This window comes from Poecilia formosa, unplaced genomic scaffold, assembly GCF_000485575.1.
Source record: "Poecilia formosa unplaced genomic scaffold, Poecilia_formosa-5.1.2 Scaffold314, whole genome shotgun sequence".
NCBI lineage: Eukaryota > Metazoa > Chordata > Actinopteri > Cyprinodontiformes > Poeciliidae > Poecilia > Poecilia formosa.
Window position 1 is genome coordinate 315,218 of NW_006800253.1, and position 26,755 is coordinate 341,972.

General features: G+C 38.8%; 3 protein-coding genes across 3 annotated transcripts; 2 read left to right on the forward strand and 1 right to left on the reverse strand.

The window, feature by feature from the left end:
* Positions 1–1,918: 1,918 nt before the first annotated feature.
* On the forward strand, positions 1,919–5,023 carry LOC103152539 (charged multivesicular body protein 4b-like). The gene is made up of 5 exons (XM_007573033.2): positions 1,919–2,222; positions 3,017–3,113; positions 3,755–3,875; positions 4,310–4,436; positions 4,511–5,023. Exons 1-5 carry the CDS (start codon positions 2,171–2,173, stop codon positions 4,642–4,644), a joined length of 531 nt encoding a protein of 176 aa, XP_007573095.1. The 5' UTR covers positions 1,919–2,170; the 3' UTR covers positions 4,645–5,023.
* A 905-nt stretch (positions 5,024–5,928) lies between these two features.
* LOC103152540 (cyclin-dependent kinase 10-like) lies at positions 5,929–16,354 on the forward strand. Its single transcript, XM_007573034.2, has 15 exons — positions 5,929–6,100; positions 7,697–7,916; positions 8,702–8,988; positions 9,268–9,340; positions 9,426–9,497; positions 9,642–9,744; positions 10,006–10,087; positions 10,812–10,879; positions 11,808–11,860; positions 12,190–12,259; positions 14,228–14,287; positions 14,466–14,589; positions 15,311–15,450; positions 15,548–15,600; positions 15,675–16,354. Exons 3-15 carry the CDS (start codon positions 8,899–8,901, stop codon positions 15,776–15,778), a joined length of 1,092 nt encoding a protein of 363 aa, XP_007573096.1. The 5' UTR covers positions 5,929–6,100; positions 7,697–7,916; positions 8,702–8,898; the 3' UTR covers positions 15,779–16,354.
* Positions 16,355–16,488: 134 nt separating this feature from the next.
* Positions 16,489–26,247, reverse strand: LOC103152541 (vacuolar protein sorting-associated protein 4A). The gene is made up of 11 exons (XM_007573035.2): positions 26,023–26,247; positions 24,440–24,551; positions 24,213–24,357; positions 23,025–23,086; positions 22,540–22,659; positions 22,263–22,419; positions 22,029–22,177; positions 21,807–21,888; positions 20,221–20,440; positions 19,931–20,071; positions 16,489–18,838 (listed from the first exon to the last, which is right to left on the reverse strand). The coding sequence occupies exons 1-11, from the start codon at positions 26,041–26,043 to the stop codon at positions 18,737–18,739; spliced, it is 1,311 nt and encodes a 436-aa protein (XP_007573097.1). The 5' UTR covers positions 26,044–26,247; the 3' UTR covers positions 16,489–18,736.
* Positions 26,248–26,755: the final 508 nt, after the last annotated feature.

Genomic DNA, 26,755 nt, shown 5'->3' on the forward strand with positions numbered 1-26,755 from the left:
AATTTGTCCTTTACCAGTCATTCAGAAGTTATTTATTTATTTATTTCTAAACATTTTTGGTTAAAAAAAATTCACCTTTAAAAAGAAAAGAGGTTTAAGGCAGGACCATGACTGAGAAAACATTTTGTTTATGCTGGTCATTCTTGTCTCTTGTCCCTCTAATATTAAGCAGCAGAATCATATCAACAGAGTAATTTACTCAGTTCATGAGAAAAGAGACAAAAAAAGTCAAATATTCTCCCTTGTATCTCAATATATTTACGAAAATAGAATAAAAATTGTTTTGGGTGTATTGGGAAAATATGTAACATCCCTCAAATATAAAAAAAAGCATAACAGCATATCATAATAGTGATTATGTGGTCTTCTAAATTTCTTTTATTTGTAGTATTTGATAGATTAAAATGGGAACAAAACATATTTGTGGCATAGCATATGTCAAAGAATATGGGGTTAAAAATTATTAAATCAGTGATTCTTGAGAATAGGGACAAAATGGGTTTAAATTTTTCCATATTTTTTTTATTATTTCTCAACCTTATGTATGCAAATATGACAAATAATGTTTTGGAAATGTAAAGATGCTAAGGTGCAGGCTCCCAGTTGCAACATTTTTTTTTTTTATTAAATTTTTAATCGACCTGACCCAGAACTTTGTCATCACCATCTAACAAAAATAAATATAAAATGATTTTTAAAATACCCTATTAGTGATATTTTTACTCATTTTACAGACGCATGCTTCTCAAGAAACAAAAAAAATATTATTTAAAACACAAAACAACAAAAAGTCCATCTGATGGAGTTGACACAGAACTGAAGGTGGTGACAAACTAGTGAATAAAATGAAAAACATGATGCATGTGAAGTAATGCAATTTATGTAAAATACATTAAAATGTATTAATTGCAGATTTAAGTGAGATTTGACAACAATTTCACTGAAAGTCAGGAAAAACTCTGATGGAGTTGACATTTAACGGAGTTATCTCAATTTATATGATGTTATTCTGAAGGAGGCCATATTGTAGCTCATCAGGTCCATGAAATCTTTACAATATACCAAAATTAAGCTTTTATTTCACAAAATTTCATCAGTTTTGTAAATTGTCAGTTATGGTGTTGACGCATCATGGTTGTGACAAGCAACTTAGGAATAAAACAGAAAAAAAACCTAAAGAATAACATAAGCTAACCAGAGCTAACTAGCCCTCTTAGCAAAAGAAGAGAAAGGAAGTGGTCATGGGGTCCTCAGAAGTTCTGGTGCCCCCCAATAATGCCTGATTTTTTTTACATTCTTTTCATGTCTAACGGTGTTGACAAAAACTAGGGACAAATTTCAATGGCGTTGGAAAATATATAAAAATTATTTTTAATTCAATTTATTGATACTTTTATAATTATTTATATGACTACTTATACTTAATTGTCTTACTATATAATTTTAGTATTTCTTTAATTGTTTTAAACTATTATAATATATTGAGTTCTACTCCGGGATAAGGGATTTTTACAGGCATCATCCACCGACTACAATGTTAGTTCAGTCAGATATTTGAAAAAATTATATTTTGTGTATATTTTATTCAAATTTTGTGCTTTATCCATAGGACCCGTTTTGTCCTTATTCTCAAGAATCACTGAAATACTGTGAACACTGTAATCAAAGTTTAAAATTCAAATTAAACCCCTAAAGAAATAATAATAAAAAAAAAAAAAACATAAAAAAGGATTTATGGTGTAATGTCAACACTGATGAAAACAAGGGAAACAAAAACGGTGAGAAAAATAGCATCGGTCTTGCTTTTTAGAATATATTTAGCACGATAAGTAGTTAAATGCTTGATCAACAATCTCAATTGTCTGATTTCTGAGGATTCGCCTGTTGCTAGCTGCGCCTTTGGAGAATGTTTTCTTTTAAACTCAGAGGTGGCGTGGAAGAAACATCTACAGCGGCCACGAGCCGAGCCTGCTGTCTCCCCATCTTCTTACTCACATTTACCATCTGAAGTGGAGGTTTGGTGCATCAGAAATAATCACAGACGGCTTGAGTTACTAATCTGCGTCGAAAAGCGTGGGAAAAGCACATCGCTGCCATCTTGGTGAGGAAGAGAGCGGTTAGCATCCAGGCAGAGGGAAGTTGCTGGAACAGAAATTAATCTGAAACAAACATGGACCTCGATCTCTTGTGTGCCAAGAAACACTGTGGACCAAATAGAAGAGGTGAGAAAGTATTTTTCACAAAATTTATAGACTGTAAAACTTGCCAACATGAATTCAAAAAACGTTTATAATAGCGTTTATAAATAAATAAAATGATAATTTAAAACAATCATTGAAAAGAGTTGGCTAGCTAGCATCCAGCTAAGCTAGCTATCTAAGAAAATGCGACTTTTATAAACCGAACTTGAGAAGCTTAATTTAATATAAGTTAAATAGTGAAGTAAATATTTGAATAGGGACAATATTTAATTTTACACTTTTAATAAATAGAGGTAAATTTCGGTGTTAATGACTTTAGAGTGACAGACCCACGTTGAAAATAAAGTCTAACATAATAGCTTGAGCGTTTCCTTGGAAACTGTTTGTATTCAAATGTTATGGCGTAAAAAAAGACAATATAATTTATGCATTTTGACATAGTTTCATTATGGTAGACAAATAATTGTTCTGTAGCTACATCATGTATTCATGATGTAGCTACATTTTATACATTCACAAAAAGTGGGAAAAATTATGTTCAAATTCAAAAATACTTTATTATTCACAAAGGCGAATTTAAATGTAGCTTATTAATTCAGATTCTTCAAAGAGTTATTGAACATTTTCATGGCCGTTGGCAGGAAAGATATCACAACCAATATGAAGAAACCTCTGACTGAAGATATTCTTTTTTCTCAAGGAAACTTTGAAAGTTTGAATGATATAAGATTGGAAAACCATTTGTAAATCTTTCAAAAGTCAGATCAATTTCTGTATTATTCACGCATTTATTTATTTATTTGTTGTCTTACCAGCTGCTCTGCATGCTCTGAGAAGGAAGAGGTGGTACGAGAAACATCAGCGGTATGTTGACCATGCTGTTCAGGCCACAAGAGCCGCTTCCAAAAACAAGTAAGAAGAAAAATATGATCAATAATATATGCGTTGGTTTAATTAAGTCAGAATAAATTCAAGGAACTTAGGTTTTCAACATTGAGTTTATCTGTACATTGTCCATGTACAGATTTTCTTGAAACCATATTGAAAGGAGAGTGTTTATTTTAAAAAATATTCTTGTCATTCTTAGGTGTTGCATGTTAATTTAATCTCAACATAGGCAAACTTGATTGTCATTCAGTTGTACATTTAAAACGTACACCTTGAACGAAATGTTGTTGCAAAGCTCCAATGATAATAAAATCAAATAAATAGTAAAAAAGTCTTAATAAATAGAAACGATAATCTCACTTTTAAAAAATACACCACTGATTCTTATGTCCCATTGTTTTTTTTTTTTTTTTAAATCTTAGAATAAGCCAAACTCAATTCAGTCCAATTCAAAAACACTTATTGCTTACGAAGCAAAATTAAATGGAGTTTGTAAAAGCACACCCCAGAAACTCTACATAGATAAATGTATGAACAGGTAAGATGTATGATTTCTTTTTGTTGTTGTTACTGTTGCTGTTGTTTTTTGTTGTTGTTGTTGTTGTTGTGATGAATACGGTAATTGGAACCTGACAACATGACTTGGACTGTAACATTTTTTGCAGGGAAATGACTGAAGTGAACAACATGATAAAGGGCATCAAACTGGAAGATGACATGTCCAAGGTGTCAGGCAATCTCTACAAGTCTGAAAACCAGGAGGTGGAGCAGGTCGAATTTGTAGAGGTAGTTTAGGATAACTTGTAGTTTTTTGGAAATTCGAGTAGTTAGAAGGGATTTTTCCAGATTGTGGCATCTCTTGGGATGTGTGTTTATTTATGCTGAAGAGTGTTTTGTGAGTTACTCTGTGAAAAAAAAAAAATTACAGTACAGTTTAAAAGTCCCTGATTTCTTTATATCTGCTTTCAGCGACTCTGACGTTTGTGTCAGAGTCATGTCCCGTCATGTTCTCGTCATGTTCTCTAGATGAGATTAAAAGTTTTCTTTTGGATTTCAGCTGCTTTTTCACTCCATTCAGTCATGTACCTGCACTATACGCAGTGCAACAACTTGGACTAAGCATAAGTAAAACGCAGGAAAAGTCAAAAACACTATTGATTCGCTTCAGACAGTAGATTTCCTGGGGTCCTTGAATGAAAATATGCATTTTCCCTCATCAGGATGAGCTGCTGGCAGAGCTGGAGAGACTTAAAAAAACTCTGGATGAGAGCCTCTTGGAGGCCAGGAGAAAAGAGGACAAAGTCTATCCTTCTCCAGTGTTGTCCTCGGCTTCACCTTCTCATCCTGGTACAAAAAAATATGAAAGTTCCCTTGTGATACAACTTGAACTCTCACGTTGTTGCTATTTTTTTTTACCAAAGGCGCTATGGAAGAAGATGAGGTAGAAAGCGAGGTTGAGGATGGGGTTCAAGGGGCTGAAGACAAGGATGAGGATGACGATGACGATGAAGAGGACTTGGAGTACCTTCGCCGTTGGGCGAGTGAATCCTTGTAATCCCAACATCAGGCTCAAGTCGCCGGCTGTTAAAACTAGGAGGAAAGCACAGGACAGAATAAACAAACATCTGTTCATGCTGTTCTTCATGAGCCTTTTATCTTTCCCCTGAATGTTTGACCAATTCTGGCCTCTTAGGTGAAGTGATTTCAAATCCTTGATCTGATGTTTTTAGATGTATTTTAGCTTTTTAATGCGCCATAATCCCGGCAACTACTCATAAATCCTGCGCTGATGGAACTGGATGCATTAGTTGCAATTGTAAACTTGTAAAGTTGATTCTCATGTTCAGTGTTGATGCTCATCCGTTTTTGTCGGCTTTCTTACTCAAGAGTCGTTGTTTCAGGTATTTTGTCAAGAAATAAAAGCCATGACTTGACGGCCATTAGAGTTTATTGCATAAGGACACATTTCCAAATGAGGAAAATCAAATCTTTCATGAATATGTTTGCATATGGACTGGTGACCTGTCCAGGGTGTAACCTACCTCTCAAACACTGACCGCTGGAGATTAGCACCATCGAGAAAGGATAAATATGTTTAATCTGAAAATGATGTAAATGACAGTTGGACTTAGTTTTCTATTGATTATTGTAATGATATTGTAATTTAATTAAATTGCCTAAATTAGCCAATTTAATTAAAATTTAGATTAAAAATAGAATTTTACACTATGTAATTTGTGGAAATATTCAATAACAAAAAAAATCTGCAAGTACTTTCTTTCTGCTAATACTGCTTCTGTCTATATTTTTATTAGTAGTAGCAACAAAAAGAAAGAGGTAATACAATAATAAAGCACACTTATGTGGATTATGGTTTAAATTTAGTCGGATTTTTAATGCTTGTTTTCTGAAATGGGTTTAAGTTGAGGTCAAGTAAAACACTGAATTTACTACATTGAAATAATTACAGTCTAAGAGAGATAATGTGATGACTTGTGTAGCTGACGGTGATATAAAATCACAATATTCATCATTCAAAATGGAGTCATAGGAAGTTTAAGGGATTTATATATATATATACACACACAGTGAGCCCCCCAGAAAACTAATAGGGATGGCCAGATGAGGCCAGCAAAGATTTTGATTAAAGAAGATGACCATAAGGTTTGTATGAACTGAATATGATTTACTTAAGGTTCGTTAGAGAGACATCACTGTATTCACAGCTTTCCTGCATTCCTGGAAACACGGTGGTGTTTTTGTGTCCACTTCCTAAACGAGATCTGCCCTTTAAATCCAGGATCTCTAACATTTCCTTAAGCGACTGCGCAGGATTAGTCGTCCCTCACTCAGACTGAGGCACTCAGGGAGGTCGGCATGAATGCGAGCTGCGACTCTGCCTTCCTGTAGACCAGGCAGCATGTGAACGTCATGCGTGTGGACATGTATGCACTTTTTAACAGCTGACTGAAGCCCAATGGGGTCTGGAGCGAGTCAGAGACAAGATTCAGGTGAGCAAATGTATATGTACATATTACGTAGACTGGAGATGCATTAAAAAGCCAAAGGGACAAATTAAGAGAATAATTGTTTAAAAGCCATTTGTGTTTATTGGCGTTAAAGGTTTGTTTTAGCATCAGAATTAATGGTAAACTTTAGCGTAGATGTCCCACAACCTTGCAGAAGATCTTTTTATTACAAAAGCACAACTTTAAAGTATCAAGAAATTGGCGGCTACTGTTGATCTAAACCTAGGAGTTGGTTAAAATTCAAAATGACTGTATTGATGGAGATGGAGCTTACGGCATTGGTTTTTTGTACGAAAACAAGTTTGTGGTGAATATTTTAGCTTCAAATCTACACAAAGTTTATATCATGCAGGATGCGTTGGGACTCTTTCTTGTAATTGATGAACAAGTGTCCACCAGGTACTTCTCGTATAATTAAAGCCGTACAGTCTCGACGCCATCTGGAATCTAGAACAATCCAATTTAGCCGGGGTTGCCGAACCCTGACCACAGGTCTCAGCGTAAACACGCACCGATGGAGACGCGTACGTCAGCGGGGGCAGTTTAGATCACCTCTAGCTGCACTTTGGGCTCAGGCTATTGACGGTCAACAGTCTGGTTTTATAGCAAGTACCAGGACATAACAGAGGAGGCGTAAGCATCTGGTGAAGAGAGAAACCATTAATCAGGTTTAAATGAGTCCCAAACAGCAGCGACCCCGGTCAGAATAATGTCAACTGTAAATTCAGAATCTGCTTAAAAGCAAAACACAAAAACTTTTTTATATAATAATTGTGCGTTGATAGTAAAATAACAACAAAGACGTTCATACAGCTAAGGAGAATACAAAAAACTGATTTATCTTTCACTTTAAGTTGATCTAAATAAGTAAAAACTAAACATGCCTCGACTTAATTGGTCAGTGCAAAAGATCACTGGTTTCAAAACATTTTTAGTTGCTTTTTATAAACTTCCAGACAGAAAATACATTCATCACCACGTCAGTTTAGATCTTTAAATGATTAATTTAACCTTTTAATCAATGTTCAACTTTCTTGCTGTTGATTTGAGGTAAATTTCAAGGATTCAAAGGCCATAATTCACCTTATGCAATTCACTGATTCCATTTGTAATAAGACAGACTCCCAGCATGATGCAGCCACCACCGTGCTGTACTTTTGATAACGTACTCTTACGGCTCTTTTTTATTAGTGCCTGCTGGTCTCTGGATAAACTGTCAGGGAAAAGTTTTACGCAGCCAGTTGATTTTAGTTTTTATTATTGTTTATTAGAAAATAATCACAGCCTACTAAAAAGAAAAGTAGCACCAGTCAACATTGTCTCTAGATTGCTGAGGTTAATTGGTTATTTAATCTGACAGTTTTTATGCCAGTCATTTAATTCAAACATTGATATTTATTTATGTTCCACTGATGGGATGGGATTTTCTGAAAATAATATGCTGTAAAATATTTTTCTCCCTTTAAAGTGTCTGCAGGTTTGTTTTTTAATTCACTCTTGAGATTCTTTTTTCATTTTTACCTGGTGAGTCCGGTTAGGAATGTGCTGTTTATAAATCTTAACTTTGGTCCTTTTAAGTTTCAGAGAACCACGTCTCATCACAGCCCAACACTGAGACCGATTCGTCCAACACTTCCTGCCACGCGCCTGTCATCATCGTTACTGCTCCGTCACGAGAAGACATCTTTGCCGTGCCGTCCAACGTCACTATAGCTGATGCTATGAAAGAGCGGAGGCCTGGCTCTACACCTTTCGTAGTAGGGAGGAAAATCACAACTAGACAGTAATACAACATGATGTAAGTAATACTTAAAAGATATTTGTTTCCAGTGAAAGTGAATCCTCCTGGCATAGAGCAAAGACATGTTGTGGAGAAGGAAAATAAAATAATTTTCTAAACCATAAATGCACAGTAGTGGAAATGTGAAGATAAGGGATGGACTGAGCAAGAAATTTACTTTTAAATGGGTCAGTTTCCCTTTGTGTATGTATGTAGATATATACGAGAGAGAGAGAGAGAGAGAGAGAGAGAGAGAGAGATGCATATATATTAGGTGATAATTTTATTACATTAAATAAACACATTTTTATAAAATACTTTGATTTTTGAAAAGTATTAAATGACTTGATGAAGAGTAAATGAGAAAGTAATCTATCTTGCATGATTATGAGCTTTAGCACAGGAAATAAATACTGAAACCATTGTAAATAAATTTCACACAGAACGACCGTAAGGTTAAACAATAATTGTTTTCATCATTTAAGAGTTATTTAACATCAATAATAATCATTTATTATTAAGTAATAATTATTTTTTATTTTCATTTGTTAAATGAACATTAACAAAATATCTATTTGTTGGATCATGGAACTTATAAGCTTTTTGTTATAAAGTAATTTAACAACTCCGAGCTGCAGCTAAAGCAATGACTTCAAAACAAAAACGTCTACAAATAGTGTGCAAATATACCACAACATATTTAACTGAGATAGAAAAATAATCACGTAGACTGTTTTTCATATGTCTACAACTGCCTCGGTTTTGTACGGTTTAAATAAATAATTTGTTTTCTTTCTGATTAGTTTCCCTGTAGATATTTATTTTTAACTCCAAAACTGACACTCATGGAAAGGATTTAAATGGCCGCAAACTCCGTGAAAGCTCTTTGTTGTCCTCCGTGTGGACACAAAACAAACTACAACGGCGCCATGCTTGTTGGAAGTCCTACCTGGCGCCTCTCTTCTCATCTGAGCTGCAAAACCTTTTAAAAACTCAGAGAATGGACGCCGTCGGCGAGGATGAACCGGACTCGATAAAGCTGAAGTCCATTAAAGACAAGAAAACCTTCACAGTGCCCCAGAATGACAGGGTGAGTGGATGAATGCTGGAAACAATGCCGAACCTCGTTCTCGACTTGGCTAATTTTAGTGAAACTATATATGTTTGACGGAATGGATCGTACAAGATATAATTTACAGTGTTTTATACATCTACGTAGGATGTGGTAATTATCGGCATATGCTGCAGTGTGTTAAAACAGCAACATAGGGAGGAAAAAAGAAAAACATACTTGGGAAAAGTCCAGTCCTTCAGAGCTACCCAGTATTTTCTAAGTACGTTTTTCAACATTTATTTTTAATTCCTTTAGTTTGGAAGCTGCCGAAGTGTCAGGGAGTTTGAGAAACTCAACCGAATAGGAGAAGGAACATACGGCATTGTGTGTGAGTTTGACCGACACATTAGATCGACTCAGATCGACTATATCCGACTCGTCGACGAACTGAACGGTTTCTCCTCTTCCTTCAGACCGAGCCCGTGACACCAAGTCGGATGAGATAGTAGCTTTGAAGAAGGTCCGCATGGACAACGAGAAGGATGGTGAGGACATTTTACTGCTACAAATGTAATTCAGGACATATCTGCAACTATTCAAGGGGTGTAATGAATGAAAAGTTCACCCTCGATCATTATAAGTTGTACAAATACGACGAAGTTCTTAAAGTATTTAATTTTTTCTGTCAGGCATTCCCATCAGCAGCCTGAGAGAGATAACACTGCTGCTGAGGTTGAGAAATCCAAACATCGTGGAGCTGAAAGAGGTGGTGGTGGGCAGCCATCTGGAGAGGTACTAACCCACTAAAACTTGTTTTTATACAGAGCCAACAGCAATCTACTTAAAATACTCCTTTGTATAAATAAATTATTTAAATTGAATGGCTTCATACAGTGGTTGAATTAGCCAAATGCTGTTTCGTATGCAAGACAAGTAGGTTCTAAAATCATTCAGACCTAATGTGTGTGAAAATATAAGACTGACTTGACAAATTAAACAAGAAAGGAAAAAGTATGTGCAGAAAAACTAAGTACAAGTTTGTCTTTCTTCCAGTTTGTTTCTGGTGATGAGTTACTGTGAACAGGACCTGGCCAGTCTGCTGGAAAACATGCAGACACCATTCTCTGAAGCTCAGGTAAAATTCTGTTACTTCTTATTGTTGTTTTTTTTTTCTTTATTTTAATTATTTCAATAATCACACATTTACTTCACTGCTTTGTTATTAAGCATTCGTTTCAAACATGTTTAACAGTTTTGAAAAACTGGGTACGAGTACGTACCGAAAAGTTTCGGTGTTTCTCTTTCTGGCTCACCATACAGTTTCACACCTCTAGAGATCTCGGTTTACCTTTACACTTAAATGTTTATATTAAAACCGAGCCTGTGTTTTTGTGTCTATACTAACCTGTTGTATTTTATCTGATATTAATCTGATAGGAAATTAATATTTTTTTGTTGTTTTTAGTGGTTTATATATCATTAAGTCCAAACCAGGCTGGGTAGACCAGGGGGAGTGGTGGATGGCTCACTTGATTGGGGAGATTACTCCATTTAGATTAGGATTTAACTGCCAGGGGTTGTAATCTGCTCCATGACTACCACCACTATAGCCGCTCATGCATGTGGTCCTTTGTTGTTGTGAAATGTTTAATGCGGTTTAGCGCCTGAGACGCTGACGCTCATGGAGGGCATCTGGAAAATGACAGATGGCTGTTAAAAGTTAAATATGTTCATGAAATCTTTCAGTCTTTTGAAGACGATCAAAAAATATCCAAAAATGAAACTACTTAAAAGAGAAGAATAAAGTCAACATGTGCATTTCCCATCTGTTGTTTGAAGATATTTCCTCTCTCCTCCAGGTGAAGTGCATTGTCCTTCAGCTGCTCAGAGGCTTGGAGTATCTCCATCACAGCTTCATTATACACAGGTGAGTCGTCCAGAGGATTCACACAACCTGAAGCTTTCCAAAATGTGTCTGTTTGAGCAACTCAAATTAGTTCACAATTGAGAGGTGGAAGGAAATTAATATATGTTCAGTTTGTTTTTTTTGTTTTGTTTTTTTCCCCAAATAAGAAGACATTTCTATTTGGTTTCCTTTACTCGGATCAGAGAAGCAGCTAACAATGGAGGAGCTGCAGAGATCCACAGGATAACTTTTAGTGGTTCGTTCCTTGATTCTGACCTTTTTATGGACGGGTGGCAAGAAAAAAAACGTAAGGCTAGAATAAATCCTCCTCTGCTGTCTGCTAAAACCCGGTTTGGGTTGCAAAACTCAATTTTCTGGCTTGCACGCAAAATGGTAATGCTGCAGATCACCCTGAATACAACACACCCATGTTGAAGTATGGTGATGGCAGCGTAATGATGATTGTTTCTCTAATGGTGCGTTCACACCAAACGCGTTACGCCACCTAGCACGCCAAGTTTATGGTTAAGACTATCTTTTAAAGGGTCCATATGCTTATTTTTCTATTATACATTTTTAAATGATCAACATACAAGCATAAACAAAATATCTGTCTGAGGATATAAATGTTTCAGAGCCAGTGAGCTGCTAACGTTTTGTTGAGGTAGCTTAAGCTGTGAACTCTGACCCCGACATGTAGCAGGCGATGAGTTCAGCCTGAGTCGCACTAATGATCTAACGAGGTTCAAATAGATCCACCCACGTAATGCCGAAAACTTTCGCTTTCAGCTCAACATAGCAGGCTAAGCCGCTAATCTCTAAGAGCGAAGACGTGAAGCTGTGTGCAAACAGTGAGCTTTAAAAAAAATAAAAATAAAAACGTAAGGACCGAAGATGTGCCGCAGCTGAGAGCAGCGGCCTCATTAATCTGCTCTTATCTCGTTATCAGGGACCTGAAGGTGTCTAATCTGCTGATGACCGACAAAGGCTGCGTTAAGATCGGTGAGTCCATGCGGTAACATTACCACCAACACCGCTGCAGCAGCTTCTCTGGCTAATCCCTGTCTCCCTTATTGCAGGACCTAAATTAAAGTTCAGAGTTGATGAATATCATCTCCAGTGCGAAATTATGTTACTTCAAGAACGTATACATTTATTTCACGGCTTGTGACGCCATATTTTTTGATCAGTTTTAGTGTTTGCTTGTTTCCTCTCTCTGCATATTTAATGAGCTTCTAGGATTTTTTTTTGTTCCCTGTTGGCAAGTTTAGAAATAAACTTTCTGCAGCTCTGGTTGTTCATCCGTCCTTCTCTTTTTCTCTTCGGCTCAGCTGACTTTGGATTGGCCAGGATGTACGGGATCCCCCAGCCACCAATGACCCCCAGAGTGGTCACACTGTGGTGAGTGTTTCCGGACGCTGCAACACGTCCATCAATGAATCCAGAACATCTGCAGAAACTGTAACAAGTTGCCCTCTTACTTCCAGACGTTTCACTTGAGGCTAGCTAATGGTGACCTCACACCAAAATGCGTTGCGCGTCTGACGCTTCAAGTTCGATGCGTTTGCACTTTGAATGCAGACGGCTGACATTTTGCTCCACACCTAGCATTTTTGCGCATCTGGTTTCCATTCAAAGTCTATGTGGAGGCGCATCAGACGCGTTGGCTCTAGCCCTCGATGTTCGTTGGACGCTCTTGACACTCCAAACGGTTCGGCTAGACGCTCGAAACGCACCACAGTGGCCTTCGTCGCGCCTCCACACAGACTCTGAATGGAAACCAGATGCGCCTCACGCTCAAAACGCTTTAGGTGTGAACGCACCATAAAACTCATGGAGTTGTCTTATATGTTGTCCTCATATTAAGTAATGATGGAAACAAATCTGTATGAGCAAAGTTATTTTTTTTTGTCCAGAACTCTCAGAAATGACTCTCAAATCCTGAATTTGACGAAGACAAAACGAAGATTTAAAGAACATCAGATTAACTGGTGACCGGTCGGGGTTGGAGATAAAAGGAGCATCCAGGCTTAGGCCCAAACTTACTGCGGGTACCTTGGCTGTTACATAACTGGCATTTGGATAAATGTTTGATTCCCAGGATTTGTTGTTTTTATTTAGCAGCAGCTCTAATACTTTGCGTGGAAAGCGTCGCTCTTGTTCTGGCAGTAAATTCTGTCCAAAACAACCTGCTGCTTCCTCTCGTTCACATGAGGGCTAAATCTGTAACATGGCTGCACGTTTGTTTGGACGCTAAGCCACTCGTCTGATTGCGGAACAGGATTTATTTAGACGGCTGTGATTGCCAGGAGCTTCCTGCGAGTTTTTCCAGAAATAATAAAGGTTGTCCATGTTGTTTCGCATCGGATGCGCAAACTTCAGTTTATTTTACTGCTATTTAATTTGATTGAAATCAACACAAAGGTTTTCTTTCTTTGTAAAGCAAAAAGAAAACAATACATGCTGTTTTTTTTGTGTTTTTTTTTACAAAAATCTGAAAAGTGTGGTGTGCAATGGTGTTCAACCTCTCCTGACTCAATAATTTACCACATTTTGCTCCAATTATGCAAATCTTTTAGAGCATCTTTTAACAGCGAGAAACAGAAATTTTCAGCCATTTTACTTTGGAAAGCAGCTTAAGCTGGACTTTGACTAGGCCATGTTGACATATGGCTATTCTTTGATCTAAACTGTTCCATTGTAGCTCTGGCTGGATGTTTAGGCTTGTTGTTGTGCTGTAGTGCAACCTCTGCATTTTTAAACGGGTGTTCTCTCTGCATTCACCTCCATCAACTCTGACCGGCTTCCCTGTCCCTCCTGAAGAGAATCGTAGTGATTTCACTTCCCATGGTGTTTTCAGGCGAATGTGAAGTGTTAAGTTTATTTATTGTTTTCCATGTTGATCAAAAAGGGTTTGTGGAGAGCTGCGTGTCAAACAGATTCTTTCACGTGAGAAGCAGCTCCTCCAGAGGAACTACAGGCCTTTTTGTCATATCATCCTCTTCACATTCTCACACGAGGGATTGAACATATTTTTGAACTTTCAGGTATATCTTACCTATCGTTTTCCTTCCACTCAACTTCCCATTAATATGCAAGAAGAGCCAGCTTCTTGAGTCAAGAGCCAGCTTCTTGAGTAACTCAGCCTCCTTGTTGAAGATGATGTCCAAAAGTGACGGCGGTGAATAATCAGGTCTCCTTCTGTTTGATCCCTGTTGATCTGTGTGCGATGCGCCGTGGAAATTCCCCCCCGTGTTGCTGTGCTTGCGCTGCCTCAGTGGAAACTCTTCCCCGTTAATCCTCTGCAGTAATCCAGCTTCATTATCTCATTGAGGTCTGCAGTCCAACCGTGTCCTCTCCTTCATGCAGGTACCGCGCTCCGGAGCTCCTCCTGGGGACGAAGACTCAAACTACAGCTCTGGACATGTGGTGAGAAATCCCAGCGGGTCTCATCGAGTTTGCAAGTTTGGTTTTCTAAGGAGCAAAAAAGGTGTTCTCATGCTGTGCTGAGGTTTTTATGTGCCACGTCGGTACTCGGGTTGTAGAGACGCCAGCTGCTCTGACGCCACTGTAAAAGATGAAGCAGGACGTGACGTTTCCTTCGCAGGGCAGTGGGCTGTATCCTGGCCGAGCTGCTGGCCCACAAACCTCTGCTGCCCGGAACCTCGGAGATCCAGCAGGTAGACCTGATAGTGCAGCTGCTGGGGACGCCCAACGAGAACATCTGGCCGGTGAGGCTCTGGTCCAGGAGGGTGAACCCTCCAGAGATGAACGGCGCAGAAAAAAAAAAAAATATATGCCTCTAATAAAAGTGCAGCCGACTCATTCTGAAGCAAAAAGCCTTAAAAGAGTCTTAAATTCATGGATCTGAAATTAGGCCTTAAAATGTCTTTTTGTTTTTAAAGCTGGCCTTTCATATGTCAGTCTCAGGTTTTGCATTTTGTCTTGACAGGACTAGTTAATCTCGTAATCTGACTTTTCTGTCAGGCAAAAATACAGACGTCGCTCTCGGACGTCTTTGAGTTCTGTGACTCGATATGGTTAGATACTGGTATCATTTTAACTTCGTTGAATCCCTGTTATAAACGTGACGCATTTTTATATCCAGCTGTTCTGTCAGATTCAAAGCGCTTTCACATTACCAGCCATAATCCAACGCCACAACTCGGTATGTAACTTGGAGGGAAATGGATGTTATTACCTGCATGTTTGTAACTGTGAACGTTTTGAGTGTGGAAGTACATTTCAGGGCCATTGTAGATGGAGGGAAAAAAAAGGCACACCTCAACCAAAAAGCTCAGAAATTTTCCAGAAAACGCTTGTAAATTTCTGAAAAGATCTGAGCATTTTGAGTGCAAATGTGTATTTGTTGCTCTAAAATCTGTAGAAGTAGCTCTTTCTCTCAGACTCCGTCTCTTGCAGTGTTTACTAAAGACGGCGTGTTTGTTGCAGGGTTTCTCTCAGCTGCCGCTCATCGGTCAGTACAGCCTGAGGAAGCAGCCATACAACAACCTGAAGAACAAGTTCACCTGGCTGTCTGATGCTGGACACAGACTGCTCAACTTGCTCTTCATGTACAACCCACAGCGCAGGTAGCACACATGGATTTACTATTATTATCATCATTATTATTACTACTACAACACAGTGTGGTCGAGATTTAAGTGCGGTTCTGTTTTCCTGACCCAGAGCGACCGCCAAAGATTGTCTGGAGAGCTCCTACTTCAAAGAGAAACCTCTGCGTGAGTTTATTATTCAGCAGTTAGTGAATGACCTCTGACCTCTGCTAACCCCTGCGGCCTGTCTTCTATTCCAGCCTGCGAGCCGGAGCTGATGCCGACGTTCCCGCACCATCGAAACAAGCGAGCCGTTGCTCTGGCGGAGAGCCAGCCGAAGAGGAGGAAGAGCAGCAAGGTCTGAGGATGATTACTGCCCCCTGGTGGGGAGCTGCGGTGTCACACTGGAGGCGAAGTTCAGGGGGAGAAAATAAGACTGCTAACGATGCGTCGCGCAGTTTTAAAGCCAACTTTGTTAGTGTTGACGTGATCAAAACCAAAAGAGCTGAAGTGGGCTAAATTATCAGATGTGTAACATGACAAGATAACTCTGTTTTGTTTTGCTTTCTTCATTTTTACCTGCTTCCTAAACACAAACGGGTACATTTCGCAACATTTTTCAGTGTTTAGATCCAATATTTTTAAATTCTAAATTAATTCACATTAAATCAGAACCTGGTAAAGTGTTTCATGGTAATTAAAGAAAATATTTAAAGATGTCTTTTTATTGTTTTTGTTTGTATAAAGGCCTTTGTTTTTCTTCCTTGGTGCATTCTGCCTCTATAATGAACAGTAGTGCTTTGATGGGCACAGTGTACATTTATGATTAAAGTTTTACAGGTTGAAAAACCGCCAAGCTGTAATGACTGGACAAATACTAACCTGCTGGGTTGTGTCCTTTTGTGTTGCATGTTTCAGTAAAAATGTCAGTGTAAAAAAACTTTAATTAGATCTTTGTTTTACCTAAACATACCTTTTATAAATACTATATAAATTAAAAACATTTACAAAAAACTCAACCAGTCCTGAATATTTTTTTGTGTGTGTGTGTGTAAACAATACACCAACACCAGCTTCATTTGAAATGTCAGTTTTTATTAACTCCGGTTAAATTAGTTGAAATGGTTACACAGCCAGCAGCAGGTTATTTCCCCACACGAGGGATTTTGTTAACTAAGCTCCCACTGAACCAGAAGGTACCTGGACGAACACAGAGCCGTACTACTGTAGCACTGAGTTATCAATTCACCATGAGTCTCATGGCTCAGTCAGAACCCACGGAGCCTGGAGTCCTGATGTCAGTCGATGAAGACGTCCAGCTGCACTCCTAACAACCAAGATGGCTGAAAACAAAACTAGACAGCATCTCAAAGGAAAATTAGTGTGGATTTCTCTCCCAAAAACAAAAAAAACAAAACAAAAATCAGGCCGTTCAAAGGTGCTAAATCAGTAAGAAAGGTAATACTTCAAGTGTAAACATACTGTTTCTCTACCGAGGTGACGAATCATCATAAATAAGGTTAACACTACGTGTGCAGGGGAATCTGAGAGATGTGCCGGACTGGGTCTCCTTCATGGGCGTCGACAAGGTTTTAAGAGTCAAGTGATGGTTTTGGTTCAGCTGTAATGAGATGCAGTTAAATGTTTTAACCAAAGTTTTAAAACATTGGCATTTGTTGCCCCCAAGCAGTAACTACAATACCTAATGACTGCTTCGGATTATTTACAAATGAAAGATTTCTCTTTTCTAGTCTTTAAATTTTAATTGTCAAAATTAGATTAATTTTGCATTTGATCTCAAAATGCCTCAATCATTCAGATAAATCAGAATTTTCCCACTTTTCCTCCATTGATCTGCAGGTCAAATCCTGAAACTTTCTTGCTTAACGCGTAAAGTAAAAACTTCATCAGATGATAATTTTATGCCTAAATTCCGGAAAAATTCTTCTTTTCCTGTTGGATTCAAAGTAGAGCTGCATGATATTTTAAATCGTCTTTGCAATATCGGCTATCGCATCTGTTGGAAGCAATCACTGGTGGGATTTTATCTTTAAAGTCTCTGGCTTTCGTTTTGTGTTTATCCATATTTAATGAGTTAATGGGTGGACTCTCATTCTTCTGTTTATTGTCAGAAGCCTATAATAAAACTAACACAGTGTGACGAGTCTGTGTGTGTAAAAGGTACAGAAAGAAAAGTGGAAGATTTGGGTTCAAATGTAATCTCGTATTTTATGGAATTTGTGAAACGCTAATTTAAAACTACGACCTCCATCAACTCTGCTGTATAATCTTTAAGGCGGAAAACGTGCCACCAGAAATTCCTATTGGCCAGAAAAAGTCTGATCGGTGCGTCTCTTAATTCAGATAAACTGAAGAATTGGGATATTTTGCAGGCAAAACGCCAACATTTCAAAGTGATTTTCCTTTTTTCCTGGTATAAAGTCAAATGAGAATAGATGAAAAAAAATTAAACTAAAAAAAAAAATTCAATCTGCAGAAAAATAATTTTTATTATGATTATTATGATCAATAAAGCTAAAACGAATTAACAGTTTTTGTTTTGTTTTTTTAAATTTAGCGTTCAAATATTTTGATTTGTTACAACGTGACAAAAGGAGACCAGAAAATCTTTTTTCACCTCGGGATTAGGAACAATAAAAACTGGAGGTGTTTTTCTCCCAGTCTGGCACATCTCTTCAGTCAGATTGCTACTGGCCTGCAGCTGCAGGCCCGAGCCAGACACGCTTCGACATTAAATAAGCGAACAACCGGCTCCTGACATTTAAACAGAAACATTAAGACACGCACGTTTAACAATAAAAACACTGAGATGCATTCACACGCTTGCATGCCTGGTGGAAATGATAAACTTCTGCTTCACCTTCAGTCATCAGGGTCCTTCATGTGGATCCAAAGCAAAGTGCACGACGGCAACAAAACGTACAGTCCTTCAGTTGTAGAGCGGGTCGGCTCGGGGCGAAGGGGGGCAGACTTGGAGCGTTTCCCAGCGTAAAATGCAGCCGAGTTCATGTAGTGAGGATTCTGCAGGGTTACATCATCAGAAATGAGGGCGAGAGACATGAGACCTACTGTCCAACTACCAAAAAACAAAAAAACCACACAGATTTGTCTAATGTGGCATTTGGAAAACGTCCTTCGGATGTTCTGTAATCGCGGCCTGATTTAACAGACGTCAGACCAGGAGGATGTCGACCAGTCTGAGAGATGGAAGCCTACGCAGTGGTGAGGGGGAGGAAGAGGAGGAGGACGAAGAGGAGTGGCGTCACTGGGAGCAGGTCTGAGCCTCCGGGGTCGGCATCCCTCAACCCTCCATCCCAAAGTCATCTGTGAACTTCTTCACCTTCAACAGGTCCTCTGTGTTGACTGTGGGACGCGTGGTGGACAGAGAGCGCAACATGTCCGACTGCAGAGGAGGAAAAAAAAGAAGATGATGATGATTCACTGCCACTTCCTGCTCCAAAATCTCACCTTGGTGATTTATCTGGATCAAGGGTCAGGCATGTTTCGACTCCCAGCTGCTGCAAAATAAAACTCACCTGGAACCACAGCAAAATGTTTTATTATTAAAGCTACGAAAATGAAACTAAAATTATTTCTGTTTTCAGATTTTAGGACAAAATGATTCCCCTAGTGGAAAAGAGCCTCTTCTGTGAAAACAGAAAATAAAGAAAGGTAGGCAACATAATTTAAAGTTACTTTTAAAAGTCTGTTGTAATTTTGTTTTTTGTTTTTTTAATAAGAATTTTGCATAAAAACTTACAGAAAAAAAAAATACTGAAACGACCATTTCTTCTTGATTCCATAATAATAAACATTTAGTTTTTGGTGACAGATTCAATTGGAACATCTGAAAAATTTTATTTTTTATTTAATACAGAAAACTCATCATTGGTCATTACTTAACGTCACTTCATGTCTAAAGAGTCTTACAAAGTTAATTTATTTCTTTTAGTAAACTTGTATCTTATGTTTAATTTACCTATAATTGTTTATAACCTAGTGGTTGCTAAATTATTAGCAATTCATTTTAAAATTTATTGTAATTTTTTAAGTGCATCAGTTTTTAAAAACTCTTAGTTATCAATTTGATCTCCTTGCAGTTTAAATAGAGCATGACAACAGGAATCCAGGCTTATTTTTGCCACCATGCACGGCGATAGAAGAATAATGTAAAGAGTGGCGTCTTAGGGTCATCCTGTCTCCATGACAACCACCAGCAGGGGCCCATTTTCTGGTCAAAAGGGTCCAAGTTTTCTCAGAATTTCTTTCTGTTTTAACATGTAAAGCTTTTGTTTAAAACCATAAAGGCTCAAGATAAAAGAAGAGACGATAATCCAGATTACTTGTCTAAATCTAAATAGAAACGGTTCGGAAATCAATCACAGATATAAATATAGTACAGGAAGCCTGTGAGTTTAGCTAAAACAAAAGAAGTCGATGATAAACATTGATTTACTTCAAGGTTTCAAACATATTTTTTGTCGTCGTCTCTCACCATGCAAACTATGGGCTCCAGTAGCTTATCACTAGGCACATCCAGCCAGGTCATCTCTATGGCTGCAGGATCTCCAGGGGAACACGGGGTCAACAGGTCATCCACCATCACCTGGTTGTTGCTTCGGGACGGACCACGAACCTGCAGGGAAAGTAAGAAAAAACAAAACAAAACAGAGACTCCTTTTCACAAATGAAAACCATTCAACCTGAACTCTAGATTAGAGATCTGAAACATCAAACATGACATCCAGGAGGTCGGCGGTTCACGCCGCTTCTGAGCCTTAGTACCTTTTTAAAGTGAGTAGCCGACTGGACTTTCCTGACCGGCTGCATGAGCGCGTCCCGGACGATGATGCTGATGTCGGCGCCCGAGTAGCCGTCCGTTTTGCGCGCGAGCTCGCGGAGGTCGGCGTCGCTCAGGCTGTGTGGCGTGTTGCCAAGGTGAAGTCGGAACATCTGGGCTCGGGCCGGCTCCTCCGGGAGAGGGATGTAGATCCTCTTCTCGAATCTGATCCCACAGAGAACGACTTTAACGGGACATTCAGCAGAGCTGGGAGGAAAAACTCTGGCTGCTGACGCTTAGGAATCAAACTACACACAACGGTCAACCAAAGACTTTAATGGTCATATCCTTCAACTACTCCTGGTTATTTCATGGTTCATATCTTTTGCAGATTTTATAAAATTCCTCTTAAAAGTTTAAGAAAAAAACAAAAACAAAACACTGGCCCACTCGCTCTGAGGGTTCCCAATCCGACCCTAATTCCAGAATGTAATCTAATATTGTAGCTAACACCTCACACCTTGCTGTTATCACACTATAATGTTATAAAAACATGATGGTGACCCACAACCACTAGCATAATCTATATATGCTTTAGCTAACTATAAACTGCTCTGCAGTTGATGAGATAAAAACTGTTTTTCTTCCTGTTTATATTCTTCAACTTATGATAAGCAGAAAGTTTTTCTTTGAAAGAAGATTGCAGACTGTTTTGTTTTTTCAATGTTTCTCCTCATTAAATTTTTGGGTTTTTTCACACTGTAGAGTGGATGCTATCATTATTATTTTTCCTAGTTTTAGCTTATGTGACCTTTACAGTTTAGCTTCGTAAGCAGAATGAATTTCTAATATTCCTTGGGTGGAATTTTTCATTCTTCTGCAGTTTTTCCATTTGCATTTTACAGAATTTTGCTTTATTCTACTGCTTCTGCCCATTTCTTACTTCTCTGCACGTCTTCTGCCGTTGACGTTAGATGCTTCTGCAATTGTCACTAAAAATATTCAGCTTTCAGCTGCACTTTCGCAGGAAATGCTTTTTTTTTTTTTCCAGTTGCCCACTGCACTTTATATTTGGAGATACTGTTTTTAAACATTTAAAACTCGACCGTCACCATTTTATCATTTACATCCTGGTGTTGCAGTTAATGTGTAAGCCTGAGGGTGAGTTCACTTTTTTTTTATTTAGGATATTTTCCTTTAACAGGTTTTGTCTGTCAGTTGAATTATAAAAGAAATACGTCACTTTACATGTCAAAAGAGCTTTAAAATGATTATTATAATTACAGATCCCAAGCATGTTAAACAGGCGTGTTCCCTTTAAGAGGTACAACTTTTGTTATCGTAGATGCATTTTACATCCCTGCATGTGTTTAAAGACGCACCAGTTCAGTTAATAGAAGTTATGCTTTCTGCTATAATTACAAAGTTACATCTCATCTTACTCGTACGTTCAAACATGAAACTGTCTGGTTGGGTGATCCTGGTTAAAAAATATTTTGTTAATAACCCAAAATGGTTACAAGTGTGACAAACCTGAACAAGAAGCCCACCAGAAGCCAAGCTAACAGTTATGAAGTAATGATGTTCTGACCTTCTGCGAATGGCAGCGTCCAGCACCCAGGGGATGTTGGTGGCTCCAAGCACCAAAATACCATCGTTATTGTTGCCAACACCTAAAATAAGTTGTGGTTAACATCTACACAGGCTCTGTTGTTGGGTGACTACATGTTATTATTGTAATAGCTAGGATTCATGTTCAAACTAAACATTGAATAAATGTCAAGGGGTAATCTTTTCTGGCGCAGCTCCTGACCTTGCATCTGGACCAGAAACTCTGTCTTGATGCGTCGCGCCGCCTCGCTCTCGTTCTCGTTCCGGGAGCCGCACAGCGAGTCCACTTCGTCGATGAAGATGATCGAAGGTTTGTGCTGACGAGCCAGATCGAACAGGTTCTTCACCAGCCTGACGGAAGACGGACAGAAACATTCAATCTGCAGCTGCTGCGGATCCGTCCATGTTCGTAACGCTGCGTCGATGCAAAACTTACTTCTCGCTCTCTCCCAGCCACTTGGACATGAGGTCAGAGGACGACACGGAGAAGAAGGTGGAGTTGTTGGCCTCGGTGGCCACGGCCTTAGCCAGGTAGGACTTCCCCGTCCCTGGAGGACCGAACAGAAGGATGCCTCTCCACGGAGTCCGCTTGCCTGAGAGAGAAGAGACGCTGCAGTGAAATAAAACTTTCAAACCAGGCTTGAGGGCTTTTTAACCCACTGAAGCGTTACATCGGTTGCTACAGAAACAGTCGAGTGTTGGGAAGATCAAACCTGTGAAGAGGTGAGGGAACTTGATGGGCAGGATAACGGCTTCCTTCAAAGCTTCTTTTGCTCCCTCCAGTCCAGCAACGTCGTTCCACCTTACGTTGGGCTTCTCCATCACAATGGCACCTGGAAAACACAAACACACCTCAGAAAGATGAGAAATCCGATGCACAGCTTGTTCGTGGCGCTACAAAACAAATAAAAGCCCATCAGCACGAAGAAACTAACAGTAGAGAATTTTCTACATTTTAATATTTTTTTTATCCTGATAAATGGGGTAACAAAACTAGAACTTGTCATAAACTAGCATCAGTAAAGCTGCATGAGAGTCTGGCAGCTCAGTCAACAACTCCAATATTAAACATCAGTCATGATTTGGAAGATGAGCCAAAAGATGCCATCGGGGTGATGTTGCTGCTTTATAAATATAGTCAGATGCACAGTTTGTTTTTTTTTCTATGGTAGATAAAAATCTCTGCCAGTCGACTGACCCATAAGTTGCTCCTGCAGTTTCTTCTTCTCTGGGTTTTCTCCCTCACTGTCGCTGTCGCTCCTTGAAAACAAACAGAAAGTAAAATGACGTCAAAGCCGCGTTAGTTGCAGCACTTCGTCACCTCGCTCACGTCGCCTCAAAGCTTTCCACGTCTCGGATCATGGCCACAAATTTTAACTGACCTTATTGTGATTTTCATGTGATAGACAAACACAAAGCTGTGCATTAAATACAAGAAATCGGTACAAACAGATAAAAATCTAAAACGTGTTGAGTGCATTTGTATTCAGCCTCCCTGGGTCTGTATTTTTGCAGAATCCCGTGTTTCGGGTTTGTTTCAAACGGCTTTCCATACCCAGATTTCCCCCCATTTAAGCTTCGTCATGTTGGATAGAGAGCGTTTGTGAATATTGATTTTCAAGTCTTGCCACAGATTCTCAATTGAATTTCGGTCTGGGCTTTGACTAGGCCATTCTAGCAAATGAATAAGCATCCCACTGCAACACCAGCTTTATGTTTAGGGCCATGGTTCTGCTACAAACCAAAAGTCCAACACAGTTTCAAACAGATTTTCTTCCAGGATCGACCGGGAATAAGCTCCAACCATTTTCTCACTAACAGGTTTCACAGAAGAAAAGCATCCCCAACAGCATAATGCTGCCACCAGCATGTTTTAACATGGGGATGGCAGTTTTTCAGAGTTCTGTGAGAAAGTCAAAGCTTTTAACTTCTCCACATCTTCATTCCTGACCTGTCTGCTGAGTTTCTCTGCCTTCATGATGTCGTTTGTCTACCAATTTTCTCTAACAAACCTCCAAGGCCAGAAACAGAACAGCTGCATTCATAATGAGAGTGGATTACACACAGATGTACTCTGCTTACAAATTACCTGACTTCTGCTGGACACTGTTTTTTTTTTTTCTAAAGTTGTTTCCTTATAAGCGGAGGGGGGCAATAAAAAATGAAAAATTTACATCACATCTGTAAATTTAAAAACCATGTATCTTTTTCCTTTCACTTCCCAGGTTTTGGCTACTCTGTGTTGGCCCATCACATAAAATCCAAACAAATTCCACTGAAGTTTTGTTGCAGGAATTGAATAAAATCTGAAAAAGCTCCAGGGGTGTGAATACTTCAGCGAGGCACCGAGAACTCTGGGTGCTTTAAGAAGAGAGAAACAACGTACTTGTCATTGCTCTGTGCCTCCTTTACGGGCTTCTTGCCCTGCTTGTCTTTGTTCTTCAGATAGTCTTTGAGTTTCTCTGCTCTGTCCAGGTACTGCATGCACTTGGCTCGTATGCTCTCCTTGGCCTTGTCGCTGTGGGCCTCATCTGGACACAGTGACCATCACACAGCAACGTGAAGAACACGGCACCCGCAGAGGCAGGCAAATTGACGGGACGCAATACTCACACTTGATGGCATGCAGGAAGTATTCCACAGCATGCTGGTACAATCGCAAAGCCTCCTCATAATTCTTCGCTTTGTCCTCCTCTGTGGCTTTGGTGACGAGATCAATCGCTTTCTGCAGCAGATTTGGAAATACAATTTCAGAGGATGAACGCTGGATAGACTGAGAGTTCAAACTGTTAGCCTAGAATCTCAGCCTGCTTCTCCAATTTAAAGTTTGAAAAGATTTTTCGTATTATCCCCAATTTCCACTTTGGCTCTAATCCTTTTTATGACCTTGTTAACTTTTCACAAATTATGAGAAACTATCTTCCAGATCAAACCACAATCCCATTAGACCATGAGTATATTACGCGAGATGTCCAATTTGAGTCAGCCAAGACAGGAGTCCTGCATGTCTTACATATTTCCAGCTTCACTGCTAGGTGTTACATTCCCTGATGTCGCACATGTTGAAAAAGCTGCGCAAAGGGAATAAATCTATTACAAACAGAGCACTTGTGTCATGACGACTAGAATTGGACGCTGTCCTCTTACAGAATCAAATGTCAAAGTAAGTCCAAAAAGACCTGAAGGAGGAGATCTGAGGTTAAAACTGTAACGGTGGGGCAAAAGGACCAGAAGGCAGCTAAATACAAACACAGCAGAGATTCTGTCCAAACACGTTTTCTTTCATTGACATCAAATTCTGACTGCGCCATCTTGAATGTTGTAGCTGAATTCAAGGCTCCTCGTAACTGTTCAGGCAAGCAGTGACTGTTCAGTTTTAGCAAACCTCTGTAGCATCGTTTATCCCACGTAGACTTTGTTGTACAAAGCGGTGTTTTGAGCTACAGTCACAAACCAGTCTGCCCAGTATCCCCTGACATCAGCAAGACTTTGTCATCGACACAACTGTCGTTTACTGGACATTTTCTCTGTAAACCAGGGAAATTATTCTGCTTAAAGGTTATGTTGGACAAAAAAAGAGATGTTGGACATAATTTTACCAAAACAAACCCTGAAATTCTTGCTGTGCAAGATAAACCTCACATTTATTTACCCTTAAAGAGAAATGTAATGTGAACTCATATTGTTCTGCTACAAGAAATTTATTTGTGCAACTTTTTTGTGGTTCCAGGTTATTGACAGATGGCTTACAAATGTCAAAATTTGTGATTTGTGGTCTGATAGTTGCAGGAAGAAGACAAAAAAAAAGCAAAACTGTTGAACAAAGTTTGTGACCTCTGAACCTTAAAAGACAAACAATCCATTTTATTTACTGTATATGATAAATAGTTTTGGGTAGCACCTGCAGCAATACATATATACTTCAAATGATTATGGAAGGTGAGCAGCATAGACATAATCATGCATTTATGTCTATGGTGTGTAGTATTTAAGTCTTTTGTTTTGGTTTTGAATCAAGTAAAATCGACTACTAAAATCTAGAATTCATCCGGCGATACTAAATAGTTTTAGTAATAAGATATAAACCAATAAAAAGGCTTGAAGAAAAACGTTCATTGTTTTAATTGCACAGAACCAGGCTGGTTTAAACTCAAAGGTTAGCTCTGCTAGGGCTACTGGCTAACATTGAAACGTACCTGTAGTGTTGACGTTGTCATTTCATCTCACTTTTCGGCTCCCCGGCCACAGCTTTATCTTCTTATCCCTCCACAAAGGTGAACCCTTAAAAAAATGTTAGTTTGTGACAGTATGTTTACGATAAACTGGCCGTTAGTGACATGACAAGAACAGAGCAGCGGCTAAAGCGCTAGCAACAACAACACTGCAGCTTCAGACAAGCTGGTTGACACGAGAAAAGCTTCCGGTTCAAGTTTTCAAAGAACTACAGAAAAGCCTCCAAACGGAGGTAGTTCTTCTTAAAAGAAACACATCTTTGGACAATTATGTACATTTTGTTGAAAAAAAAATACTAGCGCTAATCTACACACTAATAACAACGATAAAGATGTTGGTAATATATGGGTAATTTGAAGCCAAGGAATCATTAGATCCGGTTAATTAAAGCAAACTTGATAGCTGCCAAGGTCAGTTAAGTTACTGCCACCTAGCGTCGAATTTTGGGTATTACACTCAATTTCAACTCTGATCAAAAATACTTTATTAATCCCAAAGGGAAATTAAATGTTGTCTCTCATTAATTTAAATTCTTCAAAAAATTATTGAAGATAGTGATGGTTGTTAGCAGAAAAAAATCTTCTGCAGTAGTCTGTGCTGCATGGAAAGCATAAAGCGAAGGTCTCCACAGAAACACAAATGTATAATTTTAAAAAGTAACAAAAAAAAAATGTAAACATCTAATGCGTAAAATGT

Coding starts and splice junctions, on each gene's coding strand:
- LOC103152539 (XM_007573033.2), top strand. CDS start 2,171: ATGGACCTCGATCTCTTGTGTGCCAAGAAACACTGTGGACCAAATAGA. Junction 2,223..3,016: donor CTGTGGACCAAATAGAAGAG/GTGAGAAAGTAT, acceptor TTGTCTTACCAG/CTGCTCTGCATGCTCTGAGA. Junction 3,114..3,754: donor AGAGCCGCTTCCAAAAACAA/GTAAGAAGAAAA, acceptor CATTTTTTGCAG/GGAAATGACTGAAGTGAACA.
- LOC103152540 (XM_007573034.2), top strand. CDS start 8,899: ATGGACGCCGTCGGCGAGGATGAACCGGACTCGATAAAGCTGAAGTCC. Junction 10,880..11,807: donor CACAGCTTCATTATACACAG/GTGAGTCGTCCA, acceptor TCTCGTTATCAG/GGACCTGAAGGTGTCTAATC. Junction 11,861..12,189: donor CAAAGGCTGCGTTAAGATCG/GTGAGTCCATGC, acceptor TCTTCGGCTCAG/CTGACTTTGGATTGGCCAGG.
- LOC103152541 (XM_007573035.2), bottom strand. CDS start 26,043: ATGACAACGTCAACACTACAG. Junction 24,552..26,022: donor TGACAACGTCAACACTACAG/GTACGTTTCAAT, acceptor AATCTGCTGCAG/AAAGCGATTGATCTCGTCAC. Junction 21,889..22,028: donor GTTTCTGGTCCAGATGCAAG/GTCAGGAGCTGC, acceptor AACTTATTTTAG/GTGTTGGCAACAATAACGAT.